This window comes from Peromyscus californicus, unplaced genomic scaffold (genome assembly GCF_007827085.1).
Source record: "Peromyscus californicus insignis strain IS unplaced genomic scaffold, ASM782708v3 Scaffold_3__1_contigs__length_106647218, whole genome shotgun sequence".
In the NCBI taxonomy this organism is placed as follows: Eukaryota; Metazoa; Chordata; class Mammalia; order Rodentia; family Cricetidae; genus Peromyscus; species Peromyscus californicus.
The window spans coordinates 44,275,425-44,296,753 of NW_026294551.1; the positions used below are offsets into that span (position 1 = coordinate 44,275,425).

The 21,329-nt window shown below is 40.7% G+C and overlaps 1 protein-coding gene across 1 annotated transcript in view; it reads left to right on the plus strand.

Annotated features, from left to right (window-relative positions):
- The window catches only part of Nlk (nemo like kinase), a 134,637-nt gene that overhangs the window by 51,253 nt on the left and 62,055 nt on the right, over positions 1-21,329 (plus strand). Inside the window, exon 2 of the mRNA XM_052755775.1 lies at positions 20,950-21,079. Within this exon, the coding sequence (XP_052611735.1) occupies positions 20,950-21,079 (130 nt within the window). The remainder of the gene's footprint in view (positions 1-20,949; positions 21,080-21,329) is intronic.

Consider the following 21,329-nt stretch of genomic DNA (forward strand, 5'->3'; position numbering starts at 1 on the left):
TTTTAAAATTAGGTTTAACTTATTAAACCTACCCTTTTTTCTTCTTTCTTTTTTTTTCCTTTGTAGTTTTTTTTTTTTTTTTTTTTTTTTTGAGACAGGGTTTCTCTGTGTAGCTTTGGAGCATTTCCTGGAACTCACTCTGTAGCCCAGGCTGGCCTTGAACTCACAGAGATCCGCCTGCCTCTGCCTCCCGAGTGTGTCACCGTCGTCACCACCACCACCACCACCACCACCACCACCACCACCACCACCACCACCACCACCAGGCTAAAGCTACCCTTTCAATAAACACTCTTGTGTAATAAATGGTTAGGAGATAATAATAAGTGAAATAAAGTGCACTGTGTATCCTGCCCTCTTGTAGAAGCAAGAAACTAAATGACTTATTTTTCGGATGTACTTTAAAGTTTTTCTAAACTAGATTCAGAGAAATAGTCTCCCCCAACAAATAAATAACTGACCAGTAAGGGAGTTTTATTATGTACCTTAATAAAACCAACAGTTGTGTTTTCTTTGAAATATTCCTGTGAGCACATGTTGCAAAAAATTGATACAGTAGGTCTCTTAAGTTCTGACTCTGAAGTATGTGTATCCTTTCTTTGTTTCTTTCTTCCAGATAGGGTCTTGTCCCCACTGTGTTACCTAGGCTGGCTTCTAATTTATGATCCTCCTGTTTCAGTCTCCTTAATGCTGGAATTTTAAGTATGCATCAGATGCCTGTCTGAAAGATACACATACTTAATGAAACCAAAATTGCATGCTTCCAAAGTAGCTTGATCTGTGTATAACAAGCATTTCTAAAACTAGAGCTTTTGTGGGTGTCTCCATTAATGCTCCCTCCATGTCCTCGTTGTGCATTCTTTAACTTACTCCACAGGCCTCCCAAGAGGATCACAGTTTATAATAAAAAGAGGACTCCTGGTAATGGAATTGTGGTCAGAGGGCCCATGAAAGTCCTTGGAAAGCTGTGTAATTGCTGCTTCTAGAACTTCACCCTTCAGAGAGAGAAGCTGACCTACAGTCCGAAGGACACTAACTGTAGAGCCCAGTAGACTAACTGACTCCTCAGTGGGCTTCGCCGTCTGTGACTCAGGGCAAGTTTGTTAACTTCTTTGTGCATCAGTTTTCTAGTTTGAAAAATGAAGGTAAACAATATTTGCCATGAATTGCACATCAAAGGCCTTCACTATTCATTTATTTCATTTGTTCAGCAAATGTATTAGTGTTGTACTGGACATTTTAATGGTTTCTGCTACTGTTAATAATTGATGACGTTATGTCAAGCCTTATTCTGCTGTCAGACTGCACAAATCAGGATATAGTCTGCATTGTAACATGTTAGCATTTCAACTGAGTGTCTCTAAAAAGAGAATGACAGAACAGTTGAAAACAAAAAGACTCCTGCTTACTAGTGTATGATTGATTCACAGACTTTGCCAATGCTAATTATATTTTCATCAAGTGATCGATCCTTAATGTCTTTTTTTGTTGTTTTTTGTTTGTTTGTTTTTGTTTTTGTTTGTTTTTTCAAGACAGGGTTTCTCTGTGTAGTTTTAGAGCCTTTCCTGGAACTCACTCTGTAGCCCAGGCTGGCCTTGAACTCACAGAGATCTGCCTGGGATTAAAGCGCTGGGAATAAAGGTGTGCACCACCACCACCGCCTTAATAAAAGGCCTTGCTATAGACTGAAGAGGTGGTTCAGTGGTTAAGAGACCTTTTACTGTGAAGTCCTGAGTTCAAATCCACAGGACCCATGTAAAAGGCTGGCATGGCTGCACATGCCTGTGACCTCAACAGTTGGTAGGCAGAAAGAGGCTTGTCCCAGGAACTCCCTGACCAGTCAGCCTAGCTGGAATGTTGAGTTTGGGTTCAGAGAGAGTGAAATTGATCCTTTCTTAAAGGACAAGGCAGAGCAAACTACAGGAAGACACACACACATCACACACCCAAGTAGAAATTAAAATGAAATGACTTGTTCTTATTTACATGAGGTAAACTTAAGGTTTCTGAAAGACTGTAATTTTTCAGAACTTTGTCATTCCTTAGGTTTCTGAGCAAAAACACTTAAAACCAAATAGTTTGTGAGTCTGATTATTTCCTTTTTAGGAACCTAAAAGCAAGAATACGTTTCATTGTTTGTAATCTGAAGGCAGGGGGAAGAAGACAAGAAAGTGCATTTTTGTGCAGGTGAAAGGGTGGATGGGTGTAAAAACTGGGTCCTTGTATTATAAAAGATTATCAACATAACCTCTTAATTCACATAATCAGACTTCAGGGTGGATATAAGTAACCTTAGATATATTGCAATGCAAAAATTTGAATTACTAAGATTCTTTGTTTGTTTGTGTTTTGTTTTGTTTTGAGACAGGGTTTCTCTGTGTAGCCCTGGCTGTCCTGGAACTCACTCTGTAGACCAGGCTGGCCTCAAACTCAGAGATCTGCCTGCCTCTGCCTCCCGAGTGCTGGGATTAAAGGTGTGCATTGCTAAAATTCTTGTTTCCTTTATCTGCAAATTGTGTTATTTTGTGTGTGTGTCATTGTCTCCATGTACCAAGAGCACTCTGTCTGCATCCTTACCACTCTTCTTTACCCAGAGTAGAACAGGACCTTCCACTGACTGCTGTCTCAGAGTTCTAGTCTTTGGGGGTGATGGAGGATGTGTGGTATGTTTACTGGCAGAGGAAAGTGGGAAGAAACATTGACTGGAAAGAGAAGCAATAGACCCCTGAAGTGGAAATTGAAGGAAAAGACTGTCTTCATGGAGCAAGACTGGGATCACACTCGGTGTTAGTTAGTATTGCACGTGCTGCGGCTGCCGCCTCCGTGCCTTAGGCCTGTTGTAGCTCCCTTCTCCTCCTGAGAGTGCCGTGCTTCTCTAGCTTTGAGGAAGTCAATTTGCATAGTGGTCTGGACCCTGGGGAAGAGTTTGCTGGAAATCCTGTGTGGCAGTATTTTCAGGTTCATTCCATTCGTAACTTGAGAGTAACAGCTTTGTAAATTGGAATTGTATTACTTTCTCCCTTTTTTCTTTTTAATTTTTATACTGTACATTATTGTAGAAGAAATTTAGATCTCATGGGAAAAGATGATGCATCTCTATCTAGCTTCTGCTTATAGAGGCAAGGATCCAATGCTGCAGTGTGGCTGTATATTGCTGTTGTCAGGGCCTTTATTAAGAAGCAAGGTGCAAGGCTGGAGAGATGGCTCAGTGGTGAAGAGCACTGGCTGCTCTTCCAGAGGATCAGGGTTCTTGTCCTAGCACCCACATGGAGGCTCACAACTATCCATAATTCCAGTTATAGGGGAGCCAATTCCCTCTTCTGGCCTCTGTGGGCACCAGGCATGCACGTAGTACCCAGATGTCAGGCAAAGTACCCATACACATAAAATAATATATTTTTTTTATTTTGTGCTCCCCCCCCCCCCCCCCCCCCCCCCGCAAGACCAGGGTCTCAGTATGTAGCTCTGGCTACACTGGCACTCACTATGTAGACCAGGCTGGCCTTGAACTCACAGAAATATGCCTACATCTGCCTCCCAAGTGCTGGGATTAAAGGAGCATGCCACCACACCTGGCTAAAATAATTTCTTTTTTTAATTTTAAAAAATAAAGCATGGCACAAGTAGAATCCACTTCTTGATCAAGATTAAACAATCTGTATAGTTGAAATGAACAATGTTTGATCACCCCTCATGTCATGCCCAGGGCTGGTCTGACTTAAGTTTATTTTATGTGATGGTGGCATGGGGTGAGACAGGAGCTCACCAAGTAGCCCAGGATGGCCGGAACTCAGAAGTCCACCTGCCTCTGCCTCCTGAACACTGGGATTAAAGGCGTGGGCCACCATATTGGGCTCTGGCATAGCTTTTAATGTGTCTGCTTTTGCAAAGGAAAATCTGCATAAATCTTTAAAGTTGCTGCTTAGAATTACATCAACAGTACAGCCAGATGGCATTGAGACACTCACTTTAAGTATTCTAGGATTTTCTAAAATAGCTGGCAGAAATAGAAAAGCCGCCTTTCTCCCTAAATGTATCCCTGTCCTTTTATCTTGGTTGTGCGTTTTAACTGTTGCACGTAGATTAAAATCATAAGCCTGAGTGGAGAATATTTTTTGAAGATTAAATTAGGTTTTATTTTACTTTAGAATTACAATTATTCAGTTCTGGTAATTACACATATTAATGGGCTTCACTGTGACATTTCCATATACATGTTTGTTTTGGCCATACTGACTCTCTCTACCACCCTGTCTTCCTCCTCCATGCATTCCCCCCTTCCCCAGAATGGAGAGTTCATGGGTTCAAAAATGTCCTGTGCTTTATTAAATAATGACATTCCAGAAATTGTCAGTACAGGTGTTCTTGTATAGGTCAGTGATATACTTAGTGTGGAAAAATCCGCTGAGTGGTAACATTTCAGGCAAATCTAGTTTAAACAGCAAGTAGATGTCATTGGAATAGGGACTAACTTTTGAAGAGAATTTTTGGAAGTATCTACATCCTTATTCCTAGTGAGGAAAGTCTTTTACCTTTAAAGTTTTGGTTACCATGATTAAGGCTAGAACACAGAAGGGACCAAACCTTGCAGAACTATTCCTGTAACTCATTGGGTACAGACTTAAGGGTTTTTTTGTTTTTTTTTTAAGGAAAATTTCTTAAATATTTTTCAGTCCTGCAGTATTGCCTCAGATTTCTGAAACGTAGAAGTTATAATCAAAGGAGTATTGAAGGAGGTGAAATATCTGCTATTTATATTTGGATTGAGAAAGATGCAAGAGCCTTAATGTCGGGAACTTGACACTTGAGCATCAAAAGGGAAGCTTTTTATCAAGCCATTGATAAATCTGTCAGAAGTCCATGTGAGGAGCTGGAGAGATGACTCAGTGGTTAAGAGCATGCACTGCTCTTCCAGAGGACCAATGTCCGTTCACAGCACCCACCTGGCAGCTTACAGCTTTCTGTAACTTTAGTTCCAGAGGATCTGACACCCTCTTCTGGCCTCTACAGACACTGCCTACTCATGGTGCACAGACGTACATGCAGACAAGACTGCAGTAACTCACAAAGTAAAAATAAATCTTTTTTAAAAAAAGGGGGGGGGGTTGTTGGGGATTTAGCTCAGTGGTAGAGTGCTTGCCTAGCAAGCGCAAGGCCCTGGGTTCAGTCCTCAGCTCTGGGGGAAAAAAAAAGTCCACGTAGATCTTGAAGGCACTACTGTAATTCCCATTCTGACTTTTTCCGAGCAGCAGAGGAAAAGCCTGAGTGCGTCTGGGACATTTTAATTTTCCTCAGTAAAGAAATGAAGCCTCAGGCTCGGTGGTGATGGTGGTGGCGCACACCTTTAATCCCAGCACTAGGGAGGGAGGCAGAGGCAGGTGGATCTCTGTGTGTTTGAGTTCTGGTCCACAGAGTGAGGTCCAGGACAGCTTGGCTACACAGTGAAACCCTGTCTGGAAACTCACCACCCACCCTCACCCTCCCCCCCCAAAAAAAAAAAAGAAAGAAAGAAATGAGGCCTCTGACTGGGAAGATGGCTCAGCAGGTTAAGGCACTTGCTACCAAGCCTGATGACCCGAGTTCGATCCCCAGAACTCACATAGTGGAAAAGGAAAACCAACTCTTGCCAAGTTGTCCTCTGGCCTCAGATGTGTGCTGTGGCATGTGTGTGTACGCACTCACGTACCCACAAATAAATATAATTTAAAATGTTGAAAGAAAGGAAATGAGCCCTAATGAATGTACTTTTACATACAGTGTGGTCAGGGAAATGGTTGATGAAATCCTTTACCAATTGGCCATGAAAATCATTTCTGTTACAAAATAGAAACACTGTCTTCCCTGAGCAGTTGCTTGTAAAGACACAGTGGCAAAATGAGCCTTCCCCTTGCCCCCATGCTCCCGTTAAGCTGTGTCACATTTAAACAAAACAGTGCACCCACCAAGTAACTTATTTTTACCGCATAACTCATGCATGTAAATGCCAAACAAATTCTTAGAGTAGAGGGTTTACTTTTTGATGATGGAAAAATTTAAATTACACTACCATTTATAATTGACCACGTTCCTAAATGCTTCTTTAATTTAAGAAAGTTTGATAAGTGAGTTTCATCTTTTTGTGTATGTATATACCTAACATTTTATTTATCAATGGGTAAATAAAACCCAAGTCTTTATACTTTCAAACTGACATGCTCGTCATGTGAAATTGTTGCCTCTGTTTCCTTGACAGATTGAATTTCCATTTTTATTTCATAGCGAATGTCACTTGGTTTTTATTTATTTTCTTATTTTTTTATTGCCTTATTTATTTGTCTTATCTTCCCAGGTTGGCCTGGAATTTACTGTGTAGCCCAGGCTGGCCTGAATCAACTAGAAGCAATCTTGCCTCAGCTTCCTGAGTGATGAGATTTCATGAGTAAACCATGATTCTCTGCATTTGAGACCAACCATGTTTTATTTGTTTTTCACCAAGATTTTATATAAGGACCCCGTCCCCACCCCTCAGCCATAGAGCTATTTTACAACTCCGTTATGCCAGTTGACAAAATATTTTGTTCTTGACATTTTGCACTTTCCAATTCTATAATTTTCAAAGACATTAACTGGTTTTTAATAGACTAATTAGTCGTCCTCAGAACTAGAAATGACTGGTTCTAGCACTGTGACATTTTCCTTTCATAGATAAATTGCAGTTCAGATAACCCTAATTTAAAAGGTATACACACAGCTTGTTTCTACTCATATCTGTTTGAGGGCAAACTGTAAGTAACTTATGAAACAACTTAATTTGTAGGTCAGAGTGCCCTGGAAATCAAAGTTGTTCATTTGAATGACACTTGAGTAAAGTCCTAAATCTTGTTGTTGTTGTTGTTGTCTTCTTTGTTTGGTGTGGTTTTTCAAGACAGGGTTTCTCTGTGTAGCCCTGGCTGTTCTGGAACTCACTCTCTAGATCAGGCTGGCCTTGAACTCAGAGATCCACCTGCTTCTGCCTCCCGAGAGCTGGGATTAAAGGCTTGTACCACCACCACCTGGCTGGAAATTTTGTTTTTGTTTTTGGAATAGAGTCACACTATGTAGACTGAGCTTGTTGGAACTCACAGAGATCCATCTGCCTCTGCCTCCCCAGTGCAGCATCATTTATCATAAGAAATAAGCAGAAATTATAGCTTTGTGTGTTCATGGTAGACTAAAGGGGGCAGGAATTAAGAATTTTCTTCTAATAGTAATTACTTATAACTCCTTATAACTCCCTCAGATAGGAAATGAACTCAGCCTCTTTTGTGCTGGGATTACAGATACTGTTTGGTGTTTAAATTCACCAAGATTTAATCACGGGCACAATCCTTTCTTCTTTTTCTGTGAGGCCTGCTGTACTAGTTGACAAAAGTTTAGCATCTCCATTCCTCACAAGGACACACATATGTTAATGACGGATATCTTGTTATTTAAGCAAACGTCTAATTTGGGTGTACAAGGTTTTTCCACCTCAACTATTTATCACAACCAGAGAAAGCTTTTCAGGGCCACTCTTGCATGAGTCTCATTTGATGTGACGGTTTCTGTGGTTAGAGTGCCCAGAAATAGAATTGCTAGGTCAGAAGTTCCAGTCATTTTTTTTTTAAAGGATCTAGGTATACAGTACCAATTTATTCTCTAAAAATATTGTGCTAATTAACACCTTCCATCATTAGAATAAATTTTCCAAGTCTATGAGAAAATAGCTCATAGTTTCAATTTAATTCCTTTTATTAATATGCAGAGAACTGTTTCTTTTGTTTCCTTACTTTGCCTTCTCTTAAAATTAACCTTTATTTACATACAATAGAATTTATCCATTTTTTTTTTAGATTTATTTATTTATTATGTATACAGCATGTATGACTGCAGGCCAGAAGAGGGCACCAGATCTCATTACAGATGGTTGTGGCCACCATGTGGTTGCTGGGAATTGAACTCAGGACCTCTGGAAGAGCAGACAGTACTCTTAACCTCTGAGCCATCTCTCCAGCCCCGAATTTATCCATTTCAAGTATACAGTTTAATTAATTTTGGTAACTGTGTATAAATGTGTGGTCATCACCACAATCAAGACATAGAATGAGGCTAGGAATAGAGTGATTGCCTAGCATACATGAAGCCTGGGATTTGAGCCCTAGCACTCTGTAAACTGATCACTGTGGTACATGCCTGTAATACAGCATGTAGGAGAAAGAGGCAGGGGGTTGAGAATTCAAGGTTATTATTGGCTGCATAGTAAGTTAAAGGCTAGCCTGAGCTACAGGAGATCCTGTCCAAAAAAAAGGAAGGACCTGGGAGATGGCTCAGTTGGTAAAGTGCTTGGTACAATTAACACGATCTGAATTTTGGTCCTCAGATTTCATGTAAAGCCATGTACAGTAATGCACACCTGCAGTTCCCACACTCCTGCAGTGAGATGGGAAACAAAGACGAGAATCCCTCAACACTCACTAGCCAACTAGCTTAGTGTTTACAGCTGCAAACAAGGTTTCAAATTAGATGGAATGTGAAGTCTTCAGCAAAGGATGTCCTCCAGCTTTCCACATTCACATGGTACAAAAGCACCTACAGTCATGTGGAAATGCACGTACGTGGCTATATACATGAACGAAAGACAGCTGTGTATATTACCGAGTTATAGTCTACAGTATAGTTATGCTAAAATTTGTCAACTGGTTACTTGATGAGTCTGGATTGTGCTGAATTTTTGGCTTGCTTTTTGCACACCGATCTTTAAGCTTAATAGCTGTTGGGTGACTCCCTAGGAATAGCAATGCTAGATCACATGAATATGTGTATTTAACCCTGTACAATACTGCCATACTGCTTTCCAAAGTGTCTGTACACTTGACATTCCCACCAGCAATGGATGAAAAATCAAAATGCCCCACATCCTTATTGCCACTTGTTTTTTAGTCTTTTTTTTTTTTTCTCCTCCATGAACTCATGACTTGGGAACGGGGAAACATGAATACACTCAGAAATGTAGTATTAGTAGAGGTAAACATGGCAGTAGTGTTTTTAACTGTCACCAATCCTGTGCATGTGTAGTGGCATTTTGCTGTGTTTTAATTTCCATTTGTCTGGCTAGTCCTGTTGGATTTTGTTTGTTTCCTTGTTTATTGACCATCTGCAAATGTGTACAAAATTTTTGCCCATTTTGAATTAGATTGTTAGTAATTCTGGATAAAGTCCTTGTTAGATATGATAGTTAGATAGTTAAAAATACTGTCATTTAGAAGCTTGCCATTTCATTTTTTTAACGGTGTCTTTGGATGAGCAAATTTTTAATCTTAAAAACTCAACTTCATCATGTATTGTGTACACACACACACACACACACACACTTTCTCTCTGTCACACACACACACACACACACACACACACACACACACACACACACACACACACACACACAAGCTTCTTTGGGTCCTGGTGAGAAACTTTGTTAGCTTGAAGACACAAAATCTTTTCTGTGTCTTTTTGTTTTCCTCTTCCTTCTGAAAATTGAATGGTTGCAGTTTTTACACTCACAACATTTAGATTTGTAGTCAACTTTGAATTGATTTGTGTGTAGTGTAAAGCAGGAGGCTCAGACCTTTTTCTCTCTCTGGTCATCCCGTTAGTCTGACTTCACTAGTTGGACGGTAAGGCGAAGGTAATTTAGTCTAGATATTGGTTCTGAGGAGGTTAACTGTTTAACTGATATTTTTTTCCTCTTGAGACAAGAACTTGATATGTGCCAGCCTGGCCTCACACTCACTAGGCAGGACTCTGCCCACTTCTCTTTGTCATTCTAAGCAGTGTAAGCTTTGTATCTTCACTGAACTTAAGTGTATTTGGTTTTCATGCTTTTTATTATAAATGGAATTTAATTTTTTAACTAATTGTTCACAGCTAGTTTGTAGAGACGCAGTTATAATTTATAGATTGATAGATTGGTTTATTTTATTAATTCACCAGCTTTTTTTAATATGTCTCTCAGGATTTGTTATGTGTATTATCATGCATATCATCTGTCAATGAGGACCATTTAACTTTTCCCCGACTGTGTGCCTTTTATTTAGTTACTTATTTTGATCCTTTCACATTGGATAGATATCCCAGTATACATGTTTGTATACATGTAACTGCTAGGTCTTGCTCATTAGCTACCTTTTTATGTGTATAAAATGGCGTTATTTCTTCCAAAAACTTTCTCTTGAAATCTATTTCATCTAATTTTAACATAAGCATTCTTGTCTCAGGCTTGTTTTTTACTTCATTTTTTTTGTTGTTGTTGTTTTTTTCATTTAAATTTTACCTATGTTTAAAGTGTCTCTTTTGACAGCGTGTAGGTGGGCATTATTTATGTTGAAAAGATTCGACAGTCTTTGTCTTTTTGTTTGTTTGTTTCCAGCAGGGTCTTGGTATGTACTAGACTTTCTGCCCTTCTGCCTCTGCCTCCTGAGTGCTGGGTTACAAGTGTGTGCTTACATGCCCAGCTAGTCTTCCCCCTGCCTCCTGCCCTTTTCTTTTTTTAATTGGAGGTTCCAGGTTATGAATCTTTAAGGTAATTAGTGATATACTGAAGTTTTGTTTTCTGTTGTCTGCATTTTTAAAATTTTCCTCACTTCCTGTCCTCTTCACTTTTTAATAACTTGAACTATATATTTTTTTATCAAAATAGAAGTGGCTTGAATTACTTTTTAATCATCTCTAGAAGTCTGCTATTAATAGTTACTTTGCTCAGGGGCTGGAGAGATGGCTCAACAGTTAAGAGTGTGGGTATTGCTCTCGTCCCAACTAGACATCTTACACCAAAACCTCCCGAAGACACAGCCTACTTATGACATTGAACATGAAGAAATTGAGCTGGTGCCCAACTAAAGCTTCACCTTTACCGACTAGTGTTCATGATGCTGGAAGGCATTTTCCACATGACCAGAGCAGAAAAGTAGTCATAGATACCCACAACAAATCCTGCCGCCTATGATAGTGATGTGCCTGCAAATTATACTGGTGCAACAGTGGTGCAGAACTGTTCTGGGAGTAACCAGCCACTTTTTAAAAATGGAATTAAGCCCACTTCATGAGGTGAAACCCATACCTTACACTGCTGAAGTGACTTAAATTAGGTAATGATGGGCCTTCAGGGAAAACCTACTTCTCCTATTCTGTAAAAGGAATACAGTAATAAAATTATTCCTAATGACATTTGCTGTACCCATAGATAAGTGCATCCATCACTCAATCCTCATCAGAGAAGCTTCTTCTTGTAGTAGATGGAAATTAACACAGAGACCCCCAACTGGATGATAGTGTGCAGAGTACCTTCCAGCACCATGAATGATAGTCTTCAGCAACAGGGCCTTAACCAGGAGCCTTGGCAATGGCATGTAGTATTTGGGGCTGGGGGCCTATGGGGCCCCTTTGGCCACAACTCAACAAGATGTAACCCATTTCTGGCACTGGAGGTTTTACTTGGTTGGCATAAGATGTCTAGTTGGGGCATTTTTTTCTCATATGATGACTGTTTAAATTCATTTCATATATGTATATATTTTATGAAGCTTCTGTGGTAGTAGATTTTCATATGGCTTTTCTGAAAAATCCATAATCCTCCCTTTACCCCTGTCTTAGTTAGGTTTTCTATTGTTGTGAAGAGACACCATGACCATGGCAACTCTTATAAAGGAAAACATTTAATTGAGGTGGCAGCTTACATTTTCAGAGGTTTAGTCCATTATCAGCATGGTGGGGAGCATAGCAGCATGCAGGCAGACATGGTGCTGGAGAAGGAGCTGCTACATGTTGATATGCAGGCAACAGAAAGTAGACTATCCTCGCGAGGCATGGCTTAAGCATGTATGAGCCCTCAAAGCCTGCCTCCACAATGATACTTCCTGACACAGTGACACAGTGTAGCTGGAGAATTTTTCTCCAGCTCCCACCACCAAGTCCCGCCAGTCCCAGAGCCCACTTATAAAACAAACACACAGACTCTTACATTATTTAAACTGCTTGGCCATTAGCTCAGGCCTGTCATTGTCTAGCTCTCACTCTTACATTCAGCCCATTTCTATTAATCTTTACTTTGCCACGTGGCTTGTGGCTTACCGGTACTTTACATCTTCCTTGTCCTGATGGCAGCTGGCAGTGTCTCCCTCTCTCAGCCTTCCACTTCCCAGCTCTATTCTCCTCCTTGTCCCACCTATACTTCCTGCCTGGCCAATGGCCAATCAGTGTTTTAATTATTGACTAATCAGCAACACATTTGACATACAGAACATCCCACAGCAACACAGTGATACTTTCTCGAACAAAACCACACCTACTCCAACCAAGCCATACTTTCTAATAGTGCCACTCCCTTTGGGGGCCATTTTCTGTCAAACCATCATATTCCACTCCTTGGCTCTGAAAGGCTTATAGCCATATTATAATGCAAAAATGCATTCAGTCCAACCTCAAGGCCGAAAACCAGCTGGGCCAACTCCAGACTCTGTATCCCCATGTCTGATGTCAAAAACGCTCTTCAGATCTCCAACTTGACTGCATCATACTTCTTTCTCTTGGGTTGGTTCCACTCTCTGTTAGCAGCTCTCCTCAGCAGGTATCCCACACCTCTGGCAATCTCCAACATCTTGGAGTCTCCAAGGCAATCCAGGCTTCAACTTCACAGCTTCATGCAGTGGCCTCTTTAGGCCTCCATTTAGGGACATCCCTGACACATGCCTGGCCTCAGCAGTTTTCCTTAGTCATGGAGGCAAATCCTGTAACCCCTTTCTTCTATCTTAACTCTAAAGCCAGAAGAACCACATGAGTGAGTTGCTAAGTTATTCTGCTTTCTGGGCTGGAAGATGACACCCTCATTAATTAAATCTTCACCACTTTCTGTTTCCTTCACTGTCTAAGCTTGGCTGTCCTGGAACTTGCTCTGTAGACGAGGCTGGCCTCAAACTCAGAAATCTGTTTGCCTCTGCCTTCCCAGTGCTGGGATTAAAAGCCAGTACCAGCACACCCTGCTCTAAACGTTTCTTTAATTCCTTTTCACAAGTTGGAAATTTAGCTAGGTGGGAATCTTGCCCTGAGGTCACCACTCCCTTTATTCCATTTCTTAATCCATTTATCTCCATGAACACAGGATTTTCTCAATCTGTACATTTTGTATTTTTATTTGCTCAGCTTGCTCCTTTTCATTATAAATCTTCATTAGAGTTACCACTAATAACCACACAACAGAGTCTATACTAGGCTGTTTTGAGATTTCCTCTGCCAATGGAATTAATTCAAAACTCTTCACTTTAGCTTCAGACAAACTTTTCAGACAAGGGTTAAAAGCAGCCCCATTCGTCATCAAAATATCACAAGAAAAATCTCTAGGCCACATACTAAAATTCTTCTCTGAAGCCTCTTGAGCCAGCCCCCCACAACTCAAATCATCCTCAGCACCACTGTCTTCCATGCTCCTACTAGTAAGGCCCATTAAGCAGCACTTAAAGCATTCCACTAGTTTCTGAACCCAAAGTACCAAAGTCCAAACTCCTCCAAACCAAAACACGGTCAGGCCTATCACAGCAATCCCCAAGTCCCTGTCCACATCCCCATCTCCCATCCTCCTCTCCAGTTAATCCTTCTAGTTTCCCCTTGACTCTACAGTCTATGTTCTATTTCCATTTCCTGGTGGAACCCTTCCTTCCCCCTGGTCCCCTGCTTGATATGTAACATTTTGGCTATTTGTATTGTAGCACACATGTAACATCCATATATAAGAAAAAGCATGCAAAATTTGTCATTTTGTGTCTTAGGTCTGACTTGGAGATGATTGTTTACCTGAAGATTTCATAATTTCATTTTTCTTTTTCTTTCTTTCTTTTTTATTTTTTCAAGACAGGATTTCTCTGTGTAACAGTCCTAGCTGTCCTGAACTCGCTTTGTAGACCAGGCTGGCCTCGAACTCACAGAGATCCGCCTGCCTCTGCCTCCCAAGTGCTGGGACTAAAGGTGTACACCAACACCGTCCGGCTCATTTTTCTTTATAGCTTAGTAATATTTCATTATGTAAATAGACTACATTTTCATTATCCATCAATTGATGGGTGTCTAGGCTATTTCCAATTTATGGATATTATGCATTGAGCAGCAATAAACATAGATGAACAAGTATATCTGTAGTAAGATGTAGAGTCCTTTAGGTATTGTCAGGTTTTTGTCATTTGTTTTGTTTTGAAGACAGGGTTTCTCTGTGAAACAGTCCTAGCTGTCCTGGAACTCACTCTGTAGACTGGGCTTGCCTCTAACTCACCGAGATCTGCCTGCCTTTGCCTCCTGAGTGCTGGAATTAAAGTCTTGTGCCACCACTGCCCAGTGGTCAATTTTTTTCTTATCTGTGGATTTTGTATATGTGCTCACACCTGTGCATTGGGCTGGAGCCTGTCGTAGTTACTTTTCTATTGTCATGACAAAACATCATGACCAAGGCAGCTTTTAAAAGAAAACATTTAATCTGGGGCTTACCCTTAGAGTCCATGACCATCATTGATGGCTGGGAACATGGCAGCAGGGAGGCAGGCATGGGGTTGGAGCAGTGGCTAAGAGCTTACATTTGATCTACAAGCACAAGACAGAGAGAGCTAACTGGGACTTCAAAGCCCACCCTTGGTGACACACCTCCTTCAATGTTGCCACACCTCCTAATCCTTCCTAAACAGTTCCATCAACTGGGGACCAAGTATTCAGACATGAGCCAATGGAGGCCATTCTCAATCAAACCATCACATTCCTCTTCTTGGCTCCTCACAGGCTTGTGGCCATATCATAATGCAAACTGCATTTAATCTAACTTTAAAAATCCCATAGTCTTTCACAGTCTTAACACAATTTAAAAGCACAGAGTACAAATTCTCTTCTGACACTCAAGGTAGTTACTGCTGCTGTCTGGCTTCTGTTGTTTCTGGTTACTTATTAATATCTCCTTGTTATTTCAGGTATTCCTTTTTCACCTTGGTCTGTTTGACAGTGAAGTGTCTGTGTGTAGATCTCTTTGTGTTTATCTTATTTGGTTTTATTTTTATATTTATTTTTAAATTTCTGGTTTTTTTTTTTTGAGACAGGGTTTTTCTGTGTAGCTTTGTGCCTTTTCCTGGAACTCACTTGGTAGCCCAGGCTGGCCTCGAACTCACAGAGATCCGCCTGGCTCTGCCTCCCGAGTGCTGGGATTAAAGGCGTGCGCCACCACCACCCGGCTAAATTTCTGTTTTTTATGAATGAGTGTTTTGCGCACATGTATGTCCATGCACCACATGTGTGCCTAGTGCCTGTGGAGGCTAGAAAAGGGATCAGATCCCTTGGAACTGGAGTTACAGATAGTTGTGTGCCCCCATGTAGATACTGGGAATCAAACTTGGGTCCTCTGGAAGAGCAGCCAGGGCTCCTAACTGCTGAGCCACTGCTTTCTTTTGGTCTGAGTGTGGGCTTAGCACTTTCCTCCTTTTCCTCACACTCAGGAAGCTTGGAGTCAGCCTGACATATGTGGAGAGTTTGGGCCTTCTCTGGTATTCTTTGAGCATGTACTCAGCCTCCAGTCCTCCAGGGATATGTCGAGATTAGAAAGCAGAATGTCTTTGTTGATTTCCTGGTTTGTGTTTATCTGGGGGCACAGCCTCCTGGGCCTGGCAGGAATGTTCACCTTCTCTGCCCTTCTCAGCGGCACTTGATGCCTTAGCACACAGGTCCACTGGCTGTTGATTTCCACTCTTCACTTACGGCGTGTTCGTTGCCTTATGGTAGAGATGCAGGTTTTCACTGTTCCTGCTCAGCAATGCTAGTGACCTCCACGTTCTTCCTCACATTTCAGTCATTTTTCATAAAGACCTATGAATTTGTCACTTGATGCTGGCCATTTTCTAGAGTCCTGCGCCATTGTTTTCCATGTTGTCTGGCTTTCTGCTTGTTCTCAGCAGAGAATTTGCTGACCTCTTCAGTTTGCCACAGCTGGAGGTCTTGCTTCTTGTCTTTACAGTATTTTTTTGTTTTGTTATTTTTAACAGGCTAACTAATTAAAAACCTGAAGCACATCTATATTGAAGCTGCTTCAGCATTTTGTTTCACAATGGAAGAAGTTGGAAGATTGTGATTAGATCAGGGGTGGGACTGTAGTCTTAAATTCTGCTGACAGCTCTCTCCTGTGGAATGCTTTTTAATAGCGTGTTCTTGTGTAATGATGAAGAAATGTTTATTTTTTTAAGCAAGAAAATTCCTTTGAAATTCTACCAAAACTCAGAAAAGATACAGCCTAATCCTCTGCAGAATGAACCTTCAGCATAGTAAGAAAAATGTCAAATCTATTGGGCTAATGTAGATTTGTGTATGTGAGAAAAATAATGGATCATTTTTTTAAAAGAAATTACTGTGCATATTTCAAGCTGACATGCTTTTTTTGGGGGGTGGGGGCTAGGAAATTTAGTTTGTTTCAAAAGCTTTTTGGCAAGGTGTGGTGGTGCATGCAGCACCTGAGAGGCAGAGGCAGGTGCATCTCTGGGAGTTCAAGGCTAGCTTGATCTACACAGTGAGTTCCAGGACATCCACGATGACATCCTCAAAAAAGGATGAGGGTTGGATAAGAAAGGTGGCTCAGCAAGTAAGAGGCCCTCTTACAGGGCACTCAGGTTTGGTTCTGAGTACCCACTTGGAAACTTAAAACACCCAAGACTCTAAGGGACCCACTGGTACTCTCTGCTGGCCTCTGGGCACCAGGCATGCACATAGTGTATATACATACATGCAGGAAGAACATTCATACACATAAAATAAAAAATAAATAAATCTTTTTTAAAAATTTAAAACCAAGCCAGGCATGGTAGCACACACCTCTAATCCCAGCACTATCCAGGCAGAGGCTGGGGATCTCTGAGTCCAAGGCCAGCCTGGTCTACATAGGTTTCAGCCAGCCAGAGCTACATAGACCTTATCTCAAAGGAAAAAATTAATTTTTAGTTACGTAGTTTACACATGTACAGAAGCAATACATAGAATGCTGGGCTCTGTGGTTTTTAGTAAGTACAGACCTCTGTAACCACCACGCTGGTGAGAATGAGACTTTTCCAGCACCAAAATGTCCCCTGTAGCATTAGTAGAATTTAAAGGACTTGATTTTGTTAACCCAAGTTGAAGTGTTTTCACTAGAAATTATTTGATTTGAGTGGCTAAAAGCCTGTATCAGAAAGATAAACTTTAAGAGTGCTGCATAAAAAAAGGTTCTACACATAAAAATGAATGAAGAGTATAACAGTTTCTTGGAGATTCTCACCAGCCAGCTCAGTGATATTTAAACAACAGTTTTTAATTTTTTTCTGGTTTAACAGTGTCATAAGTGGCATTTTGATGCCCAGGAAAGTATCTCCAGGGATAAATTTCAGCTTCGTTCCTTCTAGCCTTTGCGTTTGTCCATAACTAAAGCAGCTATGTGGCACTGTCCAGGTTCCCTGGATTAAGAAAGCTTTCTTTCAGAGTGACCACAGCAGATCTCCAAAGCTCTCTGCTTTGTGGCTGTACTTTTTTTTTGACAATCTCTGACTCTGAACTATGGCTGGTGGGCTCTTCTGACTTTCAAAAACACCTGATGTTGTGTCCTAAGTGTAAAGAAGAATTGATAGCATTTGGACAGATGCAAAGAATGGTTCTTTCTCAACCTTTTTTTTTTTTTTTTTTTTTTTTTTTTTTTTTTTTTTTTTTGGTTTTTTCGAGACAGGGTTTCTCCGTGTAGCTTTGCGCCTTTCCTGGGACTCACTTGGTAGCCCAGGCTGGCCTCGAACTCACAGAGATCCGCCTGGCTCTGCCTCCCGAGTGCTGGGATTAAAGGCGTGCGCCACCACCGCCCGGCCTTTCTCAACCTTTTTAATTTTTATCATGGTGCTTGAAAAATCAAGTATTGAGTTTGTGATGTAGTTGTGTTGATAGAGTGCTTGCTTAGTTTGCGTAAGGCCATGAGTTCAATTCCTCAGCTCCACAGAAACCAGGCATGATGACACATGCCTATAATCAGAAGATAGAGAGGAAAGAGGATCAGAAATTCTAGGTCATCCTCAACTACTTAGCAAGTTCAAGGCTAACCTGGGATACCCGAGACCATTGAAGGAAGGATAGAGGGAGAGGAAGAAGAAATTAATGAATAAATGAGTCAAATACTAATTTAAAACTTAGGAGGTTCCATACACCAATACAACGGGAATGCTTCTAGGAGGTCAACCATGTGAATAGGCCAGTGCGCTATTTCGGGCATCTAGTATTTAGCAGGGAAAATGACTGACCACTCAGTGAATTATAGTTCTAAAAATGGCTTCTTTTTCCCAAAATAAAGATAGGCGCCCTAAGTGTTATCTGTAGCTGTGGAGACTCATTAACAGGTGCAACTGGAATAGCCGGGACATTGCCATGCAGAAAAACTAAGTACAGCAAGCCTTTGAATAATACAGCAAATAAAGGAATTCCTACATTGTTTTTCCTCGGTCGCCTGTTTGTACAGAATTGAAGTATCTGCTGCCTCCAGTTAAGTGAACAAACTCAACATGGTGTGAATTTCTGCTCTGCCATTCACATTCATCAGAGTTACATTGTTACCAGCCACAGGCTTGACAGTATTCTTCATGAATAAGAGTAAATGCTGCTTTGTGACTTTTACCTTAAAACTGTTACACAAGACACATAGTAGCTTTGAGCCTAAGTGTTTACAGTGTGGGTTCACCTGAGAATAACTTTACTTAACACAACAGGGTGACCAATAGAATAGGTCAGGCTAGGAAGAACATTATGAAACCCTTGCTATTCACTTTTAAACTGGTATTTATTGGACTGGGTTGCTAAAGATACTAAAATAATCAAAGCAACCATCATGATAACAATTGATTTAGGTAAAAATTGTCATTGGATGCTGACAAGTGTGATGAGGACTAGATTTACCTGGAGACGTCTCAGTGCAGTGACTAGCGTTATTAGCAGTAGTGACACCATGTTCCTCCTAATAGGATGCCCTCCAAAGGCACTTCCTTGTCAGCAGTGCATAACCTGCCTCTTAATGGGAAAACACCAGAGAAAAACAAATTGAGGGACAATCTAAGAAGTGACTGACCTGTATTCTTCAGAAAATGGTAGCAGTACAAAGGCATAAGTAACTGTTCTACCTAAAGGAGCTGGAACAGACTCAAATACAAGTTTGATCCAAAATTTTCCTTCCTTTTTATTTTATTGCCATTTTAATCTTGTACTAGACATAGAGGTACTATGTTGAAAAGGGAAAAATAGCTTTCAGTTAATAGTCTGACTGTAACTTACATTTGGTTTCTCCTATTTTACTCTCTGACTTTATAAGGATTTTAAGTGGTGATATAGATTTTGCTTTTTATTTCCTGTGCAACAATCTATAATAGCAATCATTGGATTAATTTAGCTACATTTCAAGCTGTTGGAAACCCAGACTAGAGATGTAGCTTAGTGGGAGGGCTCCTGCCTGGCATGCACAGAGCCCTGGATTTGAGCTCCAGGACTGAAAGACAAGAGCAGTTTTTGTGTGCATCCTTGCACTTAGGGAGCTGAGGTGGGAGGATCACTGCCAGCCTAGCCTACATCATGAGACCCTATTTTTAAAAAAAGTAAATTAAATGTGACTGCTTGTTTTACCAAATTTTCAGTCAGTAGGACTAAGATCAGTGTTTACAAATATGAGCATGCATCCCTTAAGACTCATGAACACTGAATAGGGCCATTAAGATGGAGTTCAGTGTGAATCTTAGACAGACAGGTAGATAATGGGGATGCTTCATTTTCAGGAAGGCAGAATTTGATGGTCATCTGATTTTTGTGCAAACAGGATAAGGAAATTGAGTGATTGTAGTTAATTGAATAATTAGTCAGATAACTGTACCCAAGATTATGATTGGCTGTCAGTCCCGTAAATGATTTCTGGTACTGTATTTAGCTGCTGAGAGCAAATCTGCAATCTTGTTCTAAGATTTAATTAGTAACTTGGATAAAGGCCCTTGATGGCACATGGGTCTCAGTTTTAAATGACCTGAGCCTAGGAAGAGGTACCTAAAGCACAGGGTGATGAGAGCAAGAACTGAAAGTGACCAGCAGGGTGGACAAGGGACAGAAAGAAGCAGCATCTTCTGAGACAACAGTTGCCAAATAGCCAATGAATGGACTGTTTCAAACATGAGACATACAGTGCAGGGACATGGTTCTACAGGTGGTTAGAAGCCTGTGAGGTGAAAGGGAATGCTGAGCTGTTCGAGAGGCTGTAACCATAAGGACAACTCATGCGACAAGAGTGTGGAAGCAAAGAGGGTCACCATTCAGGACCCCCAAGCTATCACTCAGACTTCTGAGGAGGGGACATCACTGTAGTAATTACAGATGTGCATCTGTATGAGAAATCAAGTTATATAAATTGTATTTGAATATCTTTTCGATATTAGATATGGTTCTGAAAATAGAATACAGTAAGATTTTATTTGATCATGTTGTCCTGTGCTGTTGCTTTGCTCAGTCTTCAGAACAGCTTTACTACTAATGTTCTTACCTCAGATGGATGAAGTGATATAGAGTCTTCACAGAAATGTAAATGAGAGGGAGTCGGGGGAGGGAGAGAGAATATATGAGCTCTTTGAGACAGGGTCTTCCTCAAACTCACCATCCTCCTGCCTCAACCTCATATTAAATTCTGGAATTACAAACCAGTGTCACCATATTTGGCTTCAGATAAGGTTTCCTTTAAAAACACGACAGATGAGTTGGGTGGTTAGAAGACATTTTAGCATTATTATGTGGACTTGATAACGAGTGTTTTTTAAGATACAAAATATTTGTCATGATCTCTGAAACATTGGAGAATGAGGTTTAGAACTGATTTCTCTTTTTCCCTCCTTTTCCCCCCAAATATTGCTTCTTTAGGTCAGTAACAGATCCAAGAGATGGAAAGAGAGTAGCACTCAAAAAGATGCCCAACGTCTTCCAGAATCTGGTCTCTTGCAAAAGAGTCTTCCGGGAATTGAAGATGTTGTGTTTTTTTAAACATGATAATGTAAGTGAAATTGGTGTTTGGGGGAAACTATTTACCAGACCTGCTTCTGTGACTCAGTTGAGAACAACAGTGAGTTTAGAGGGTACAGAATTCAGCTGCAGTTTTATGCCAAACTCTGAAGAACAGAAAGCACAATGTGGTACTCTGAAATACCTATTGGCAGCTCATTCCACACAATCTTGCTGAAAGGGTCACAAGAGATCCTAAGTTATGTTTTCATTGCTTCGCTTTCTTTTTATAGATTCTCTTT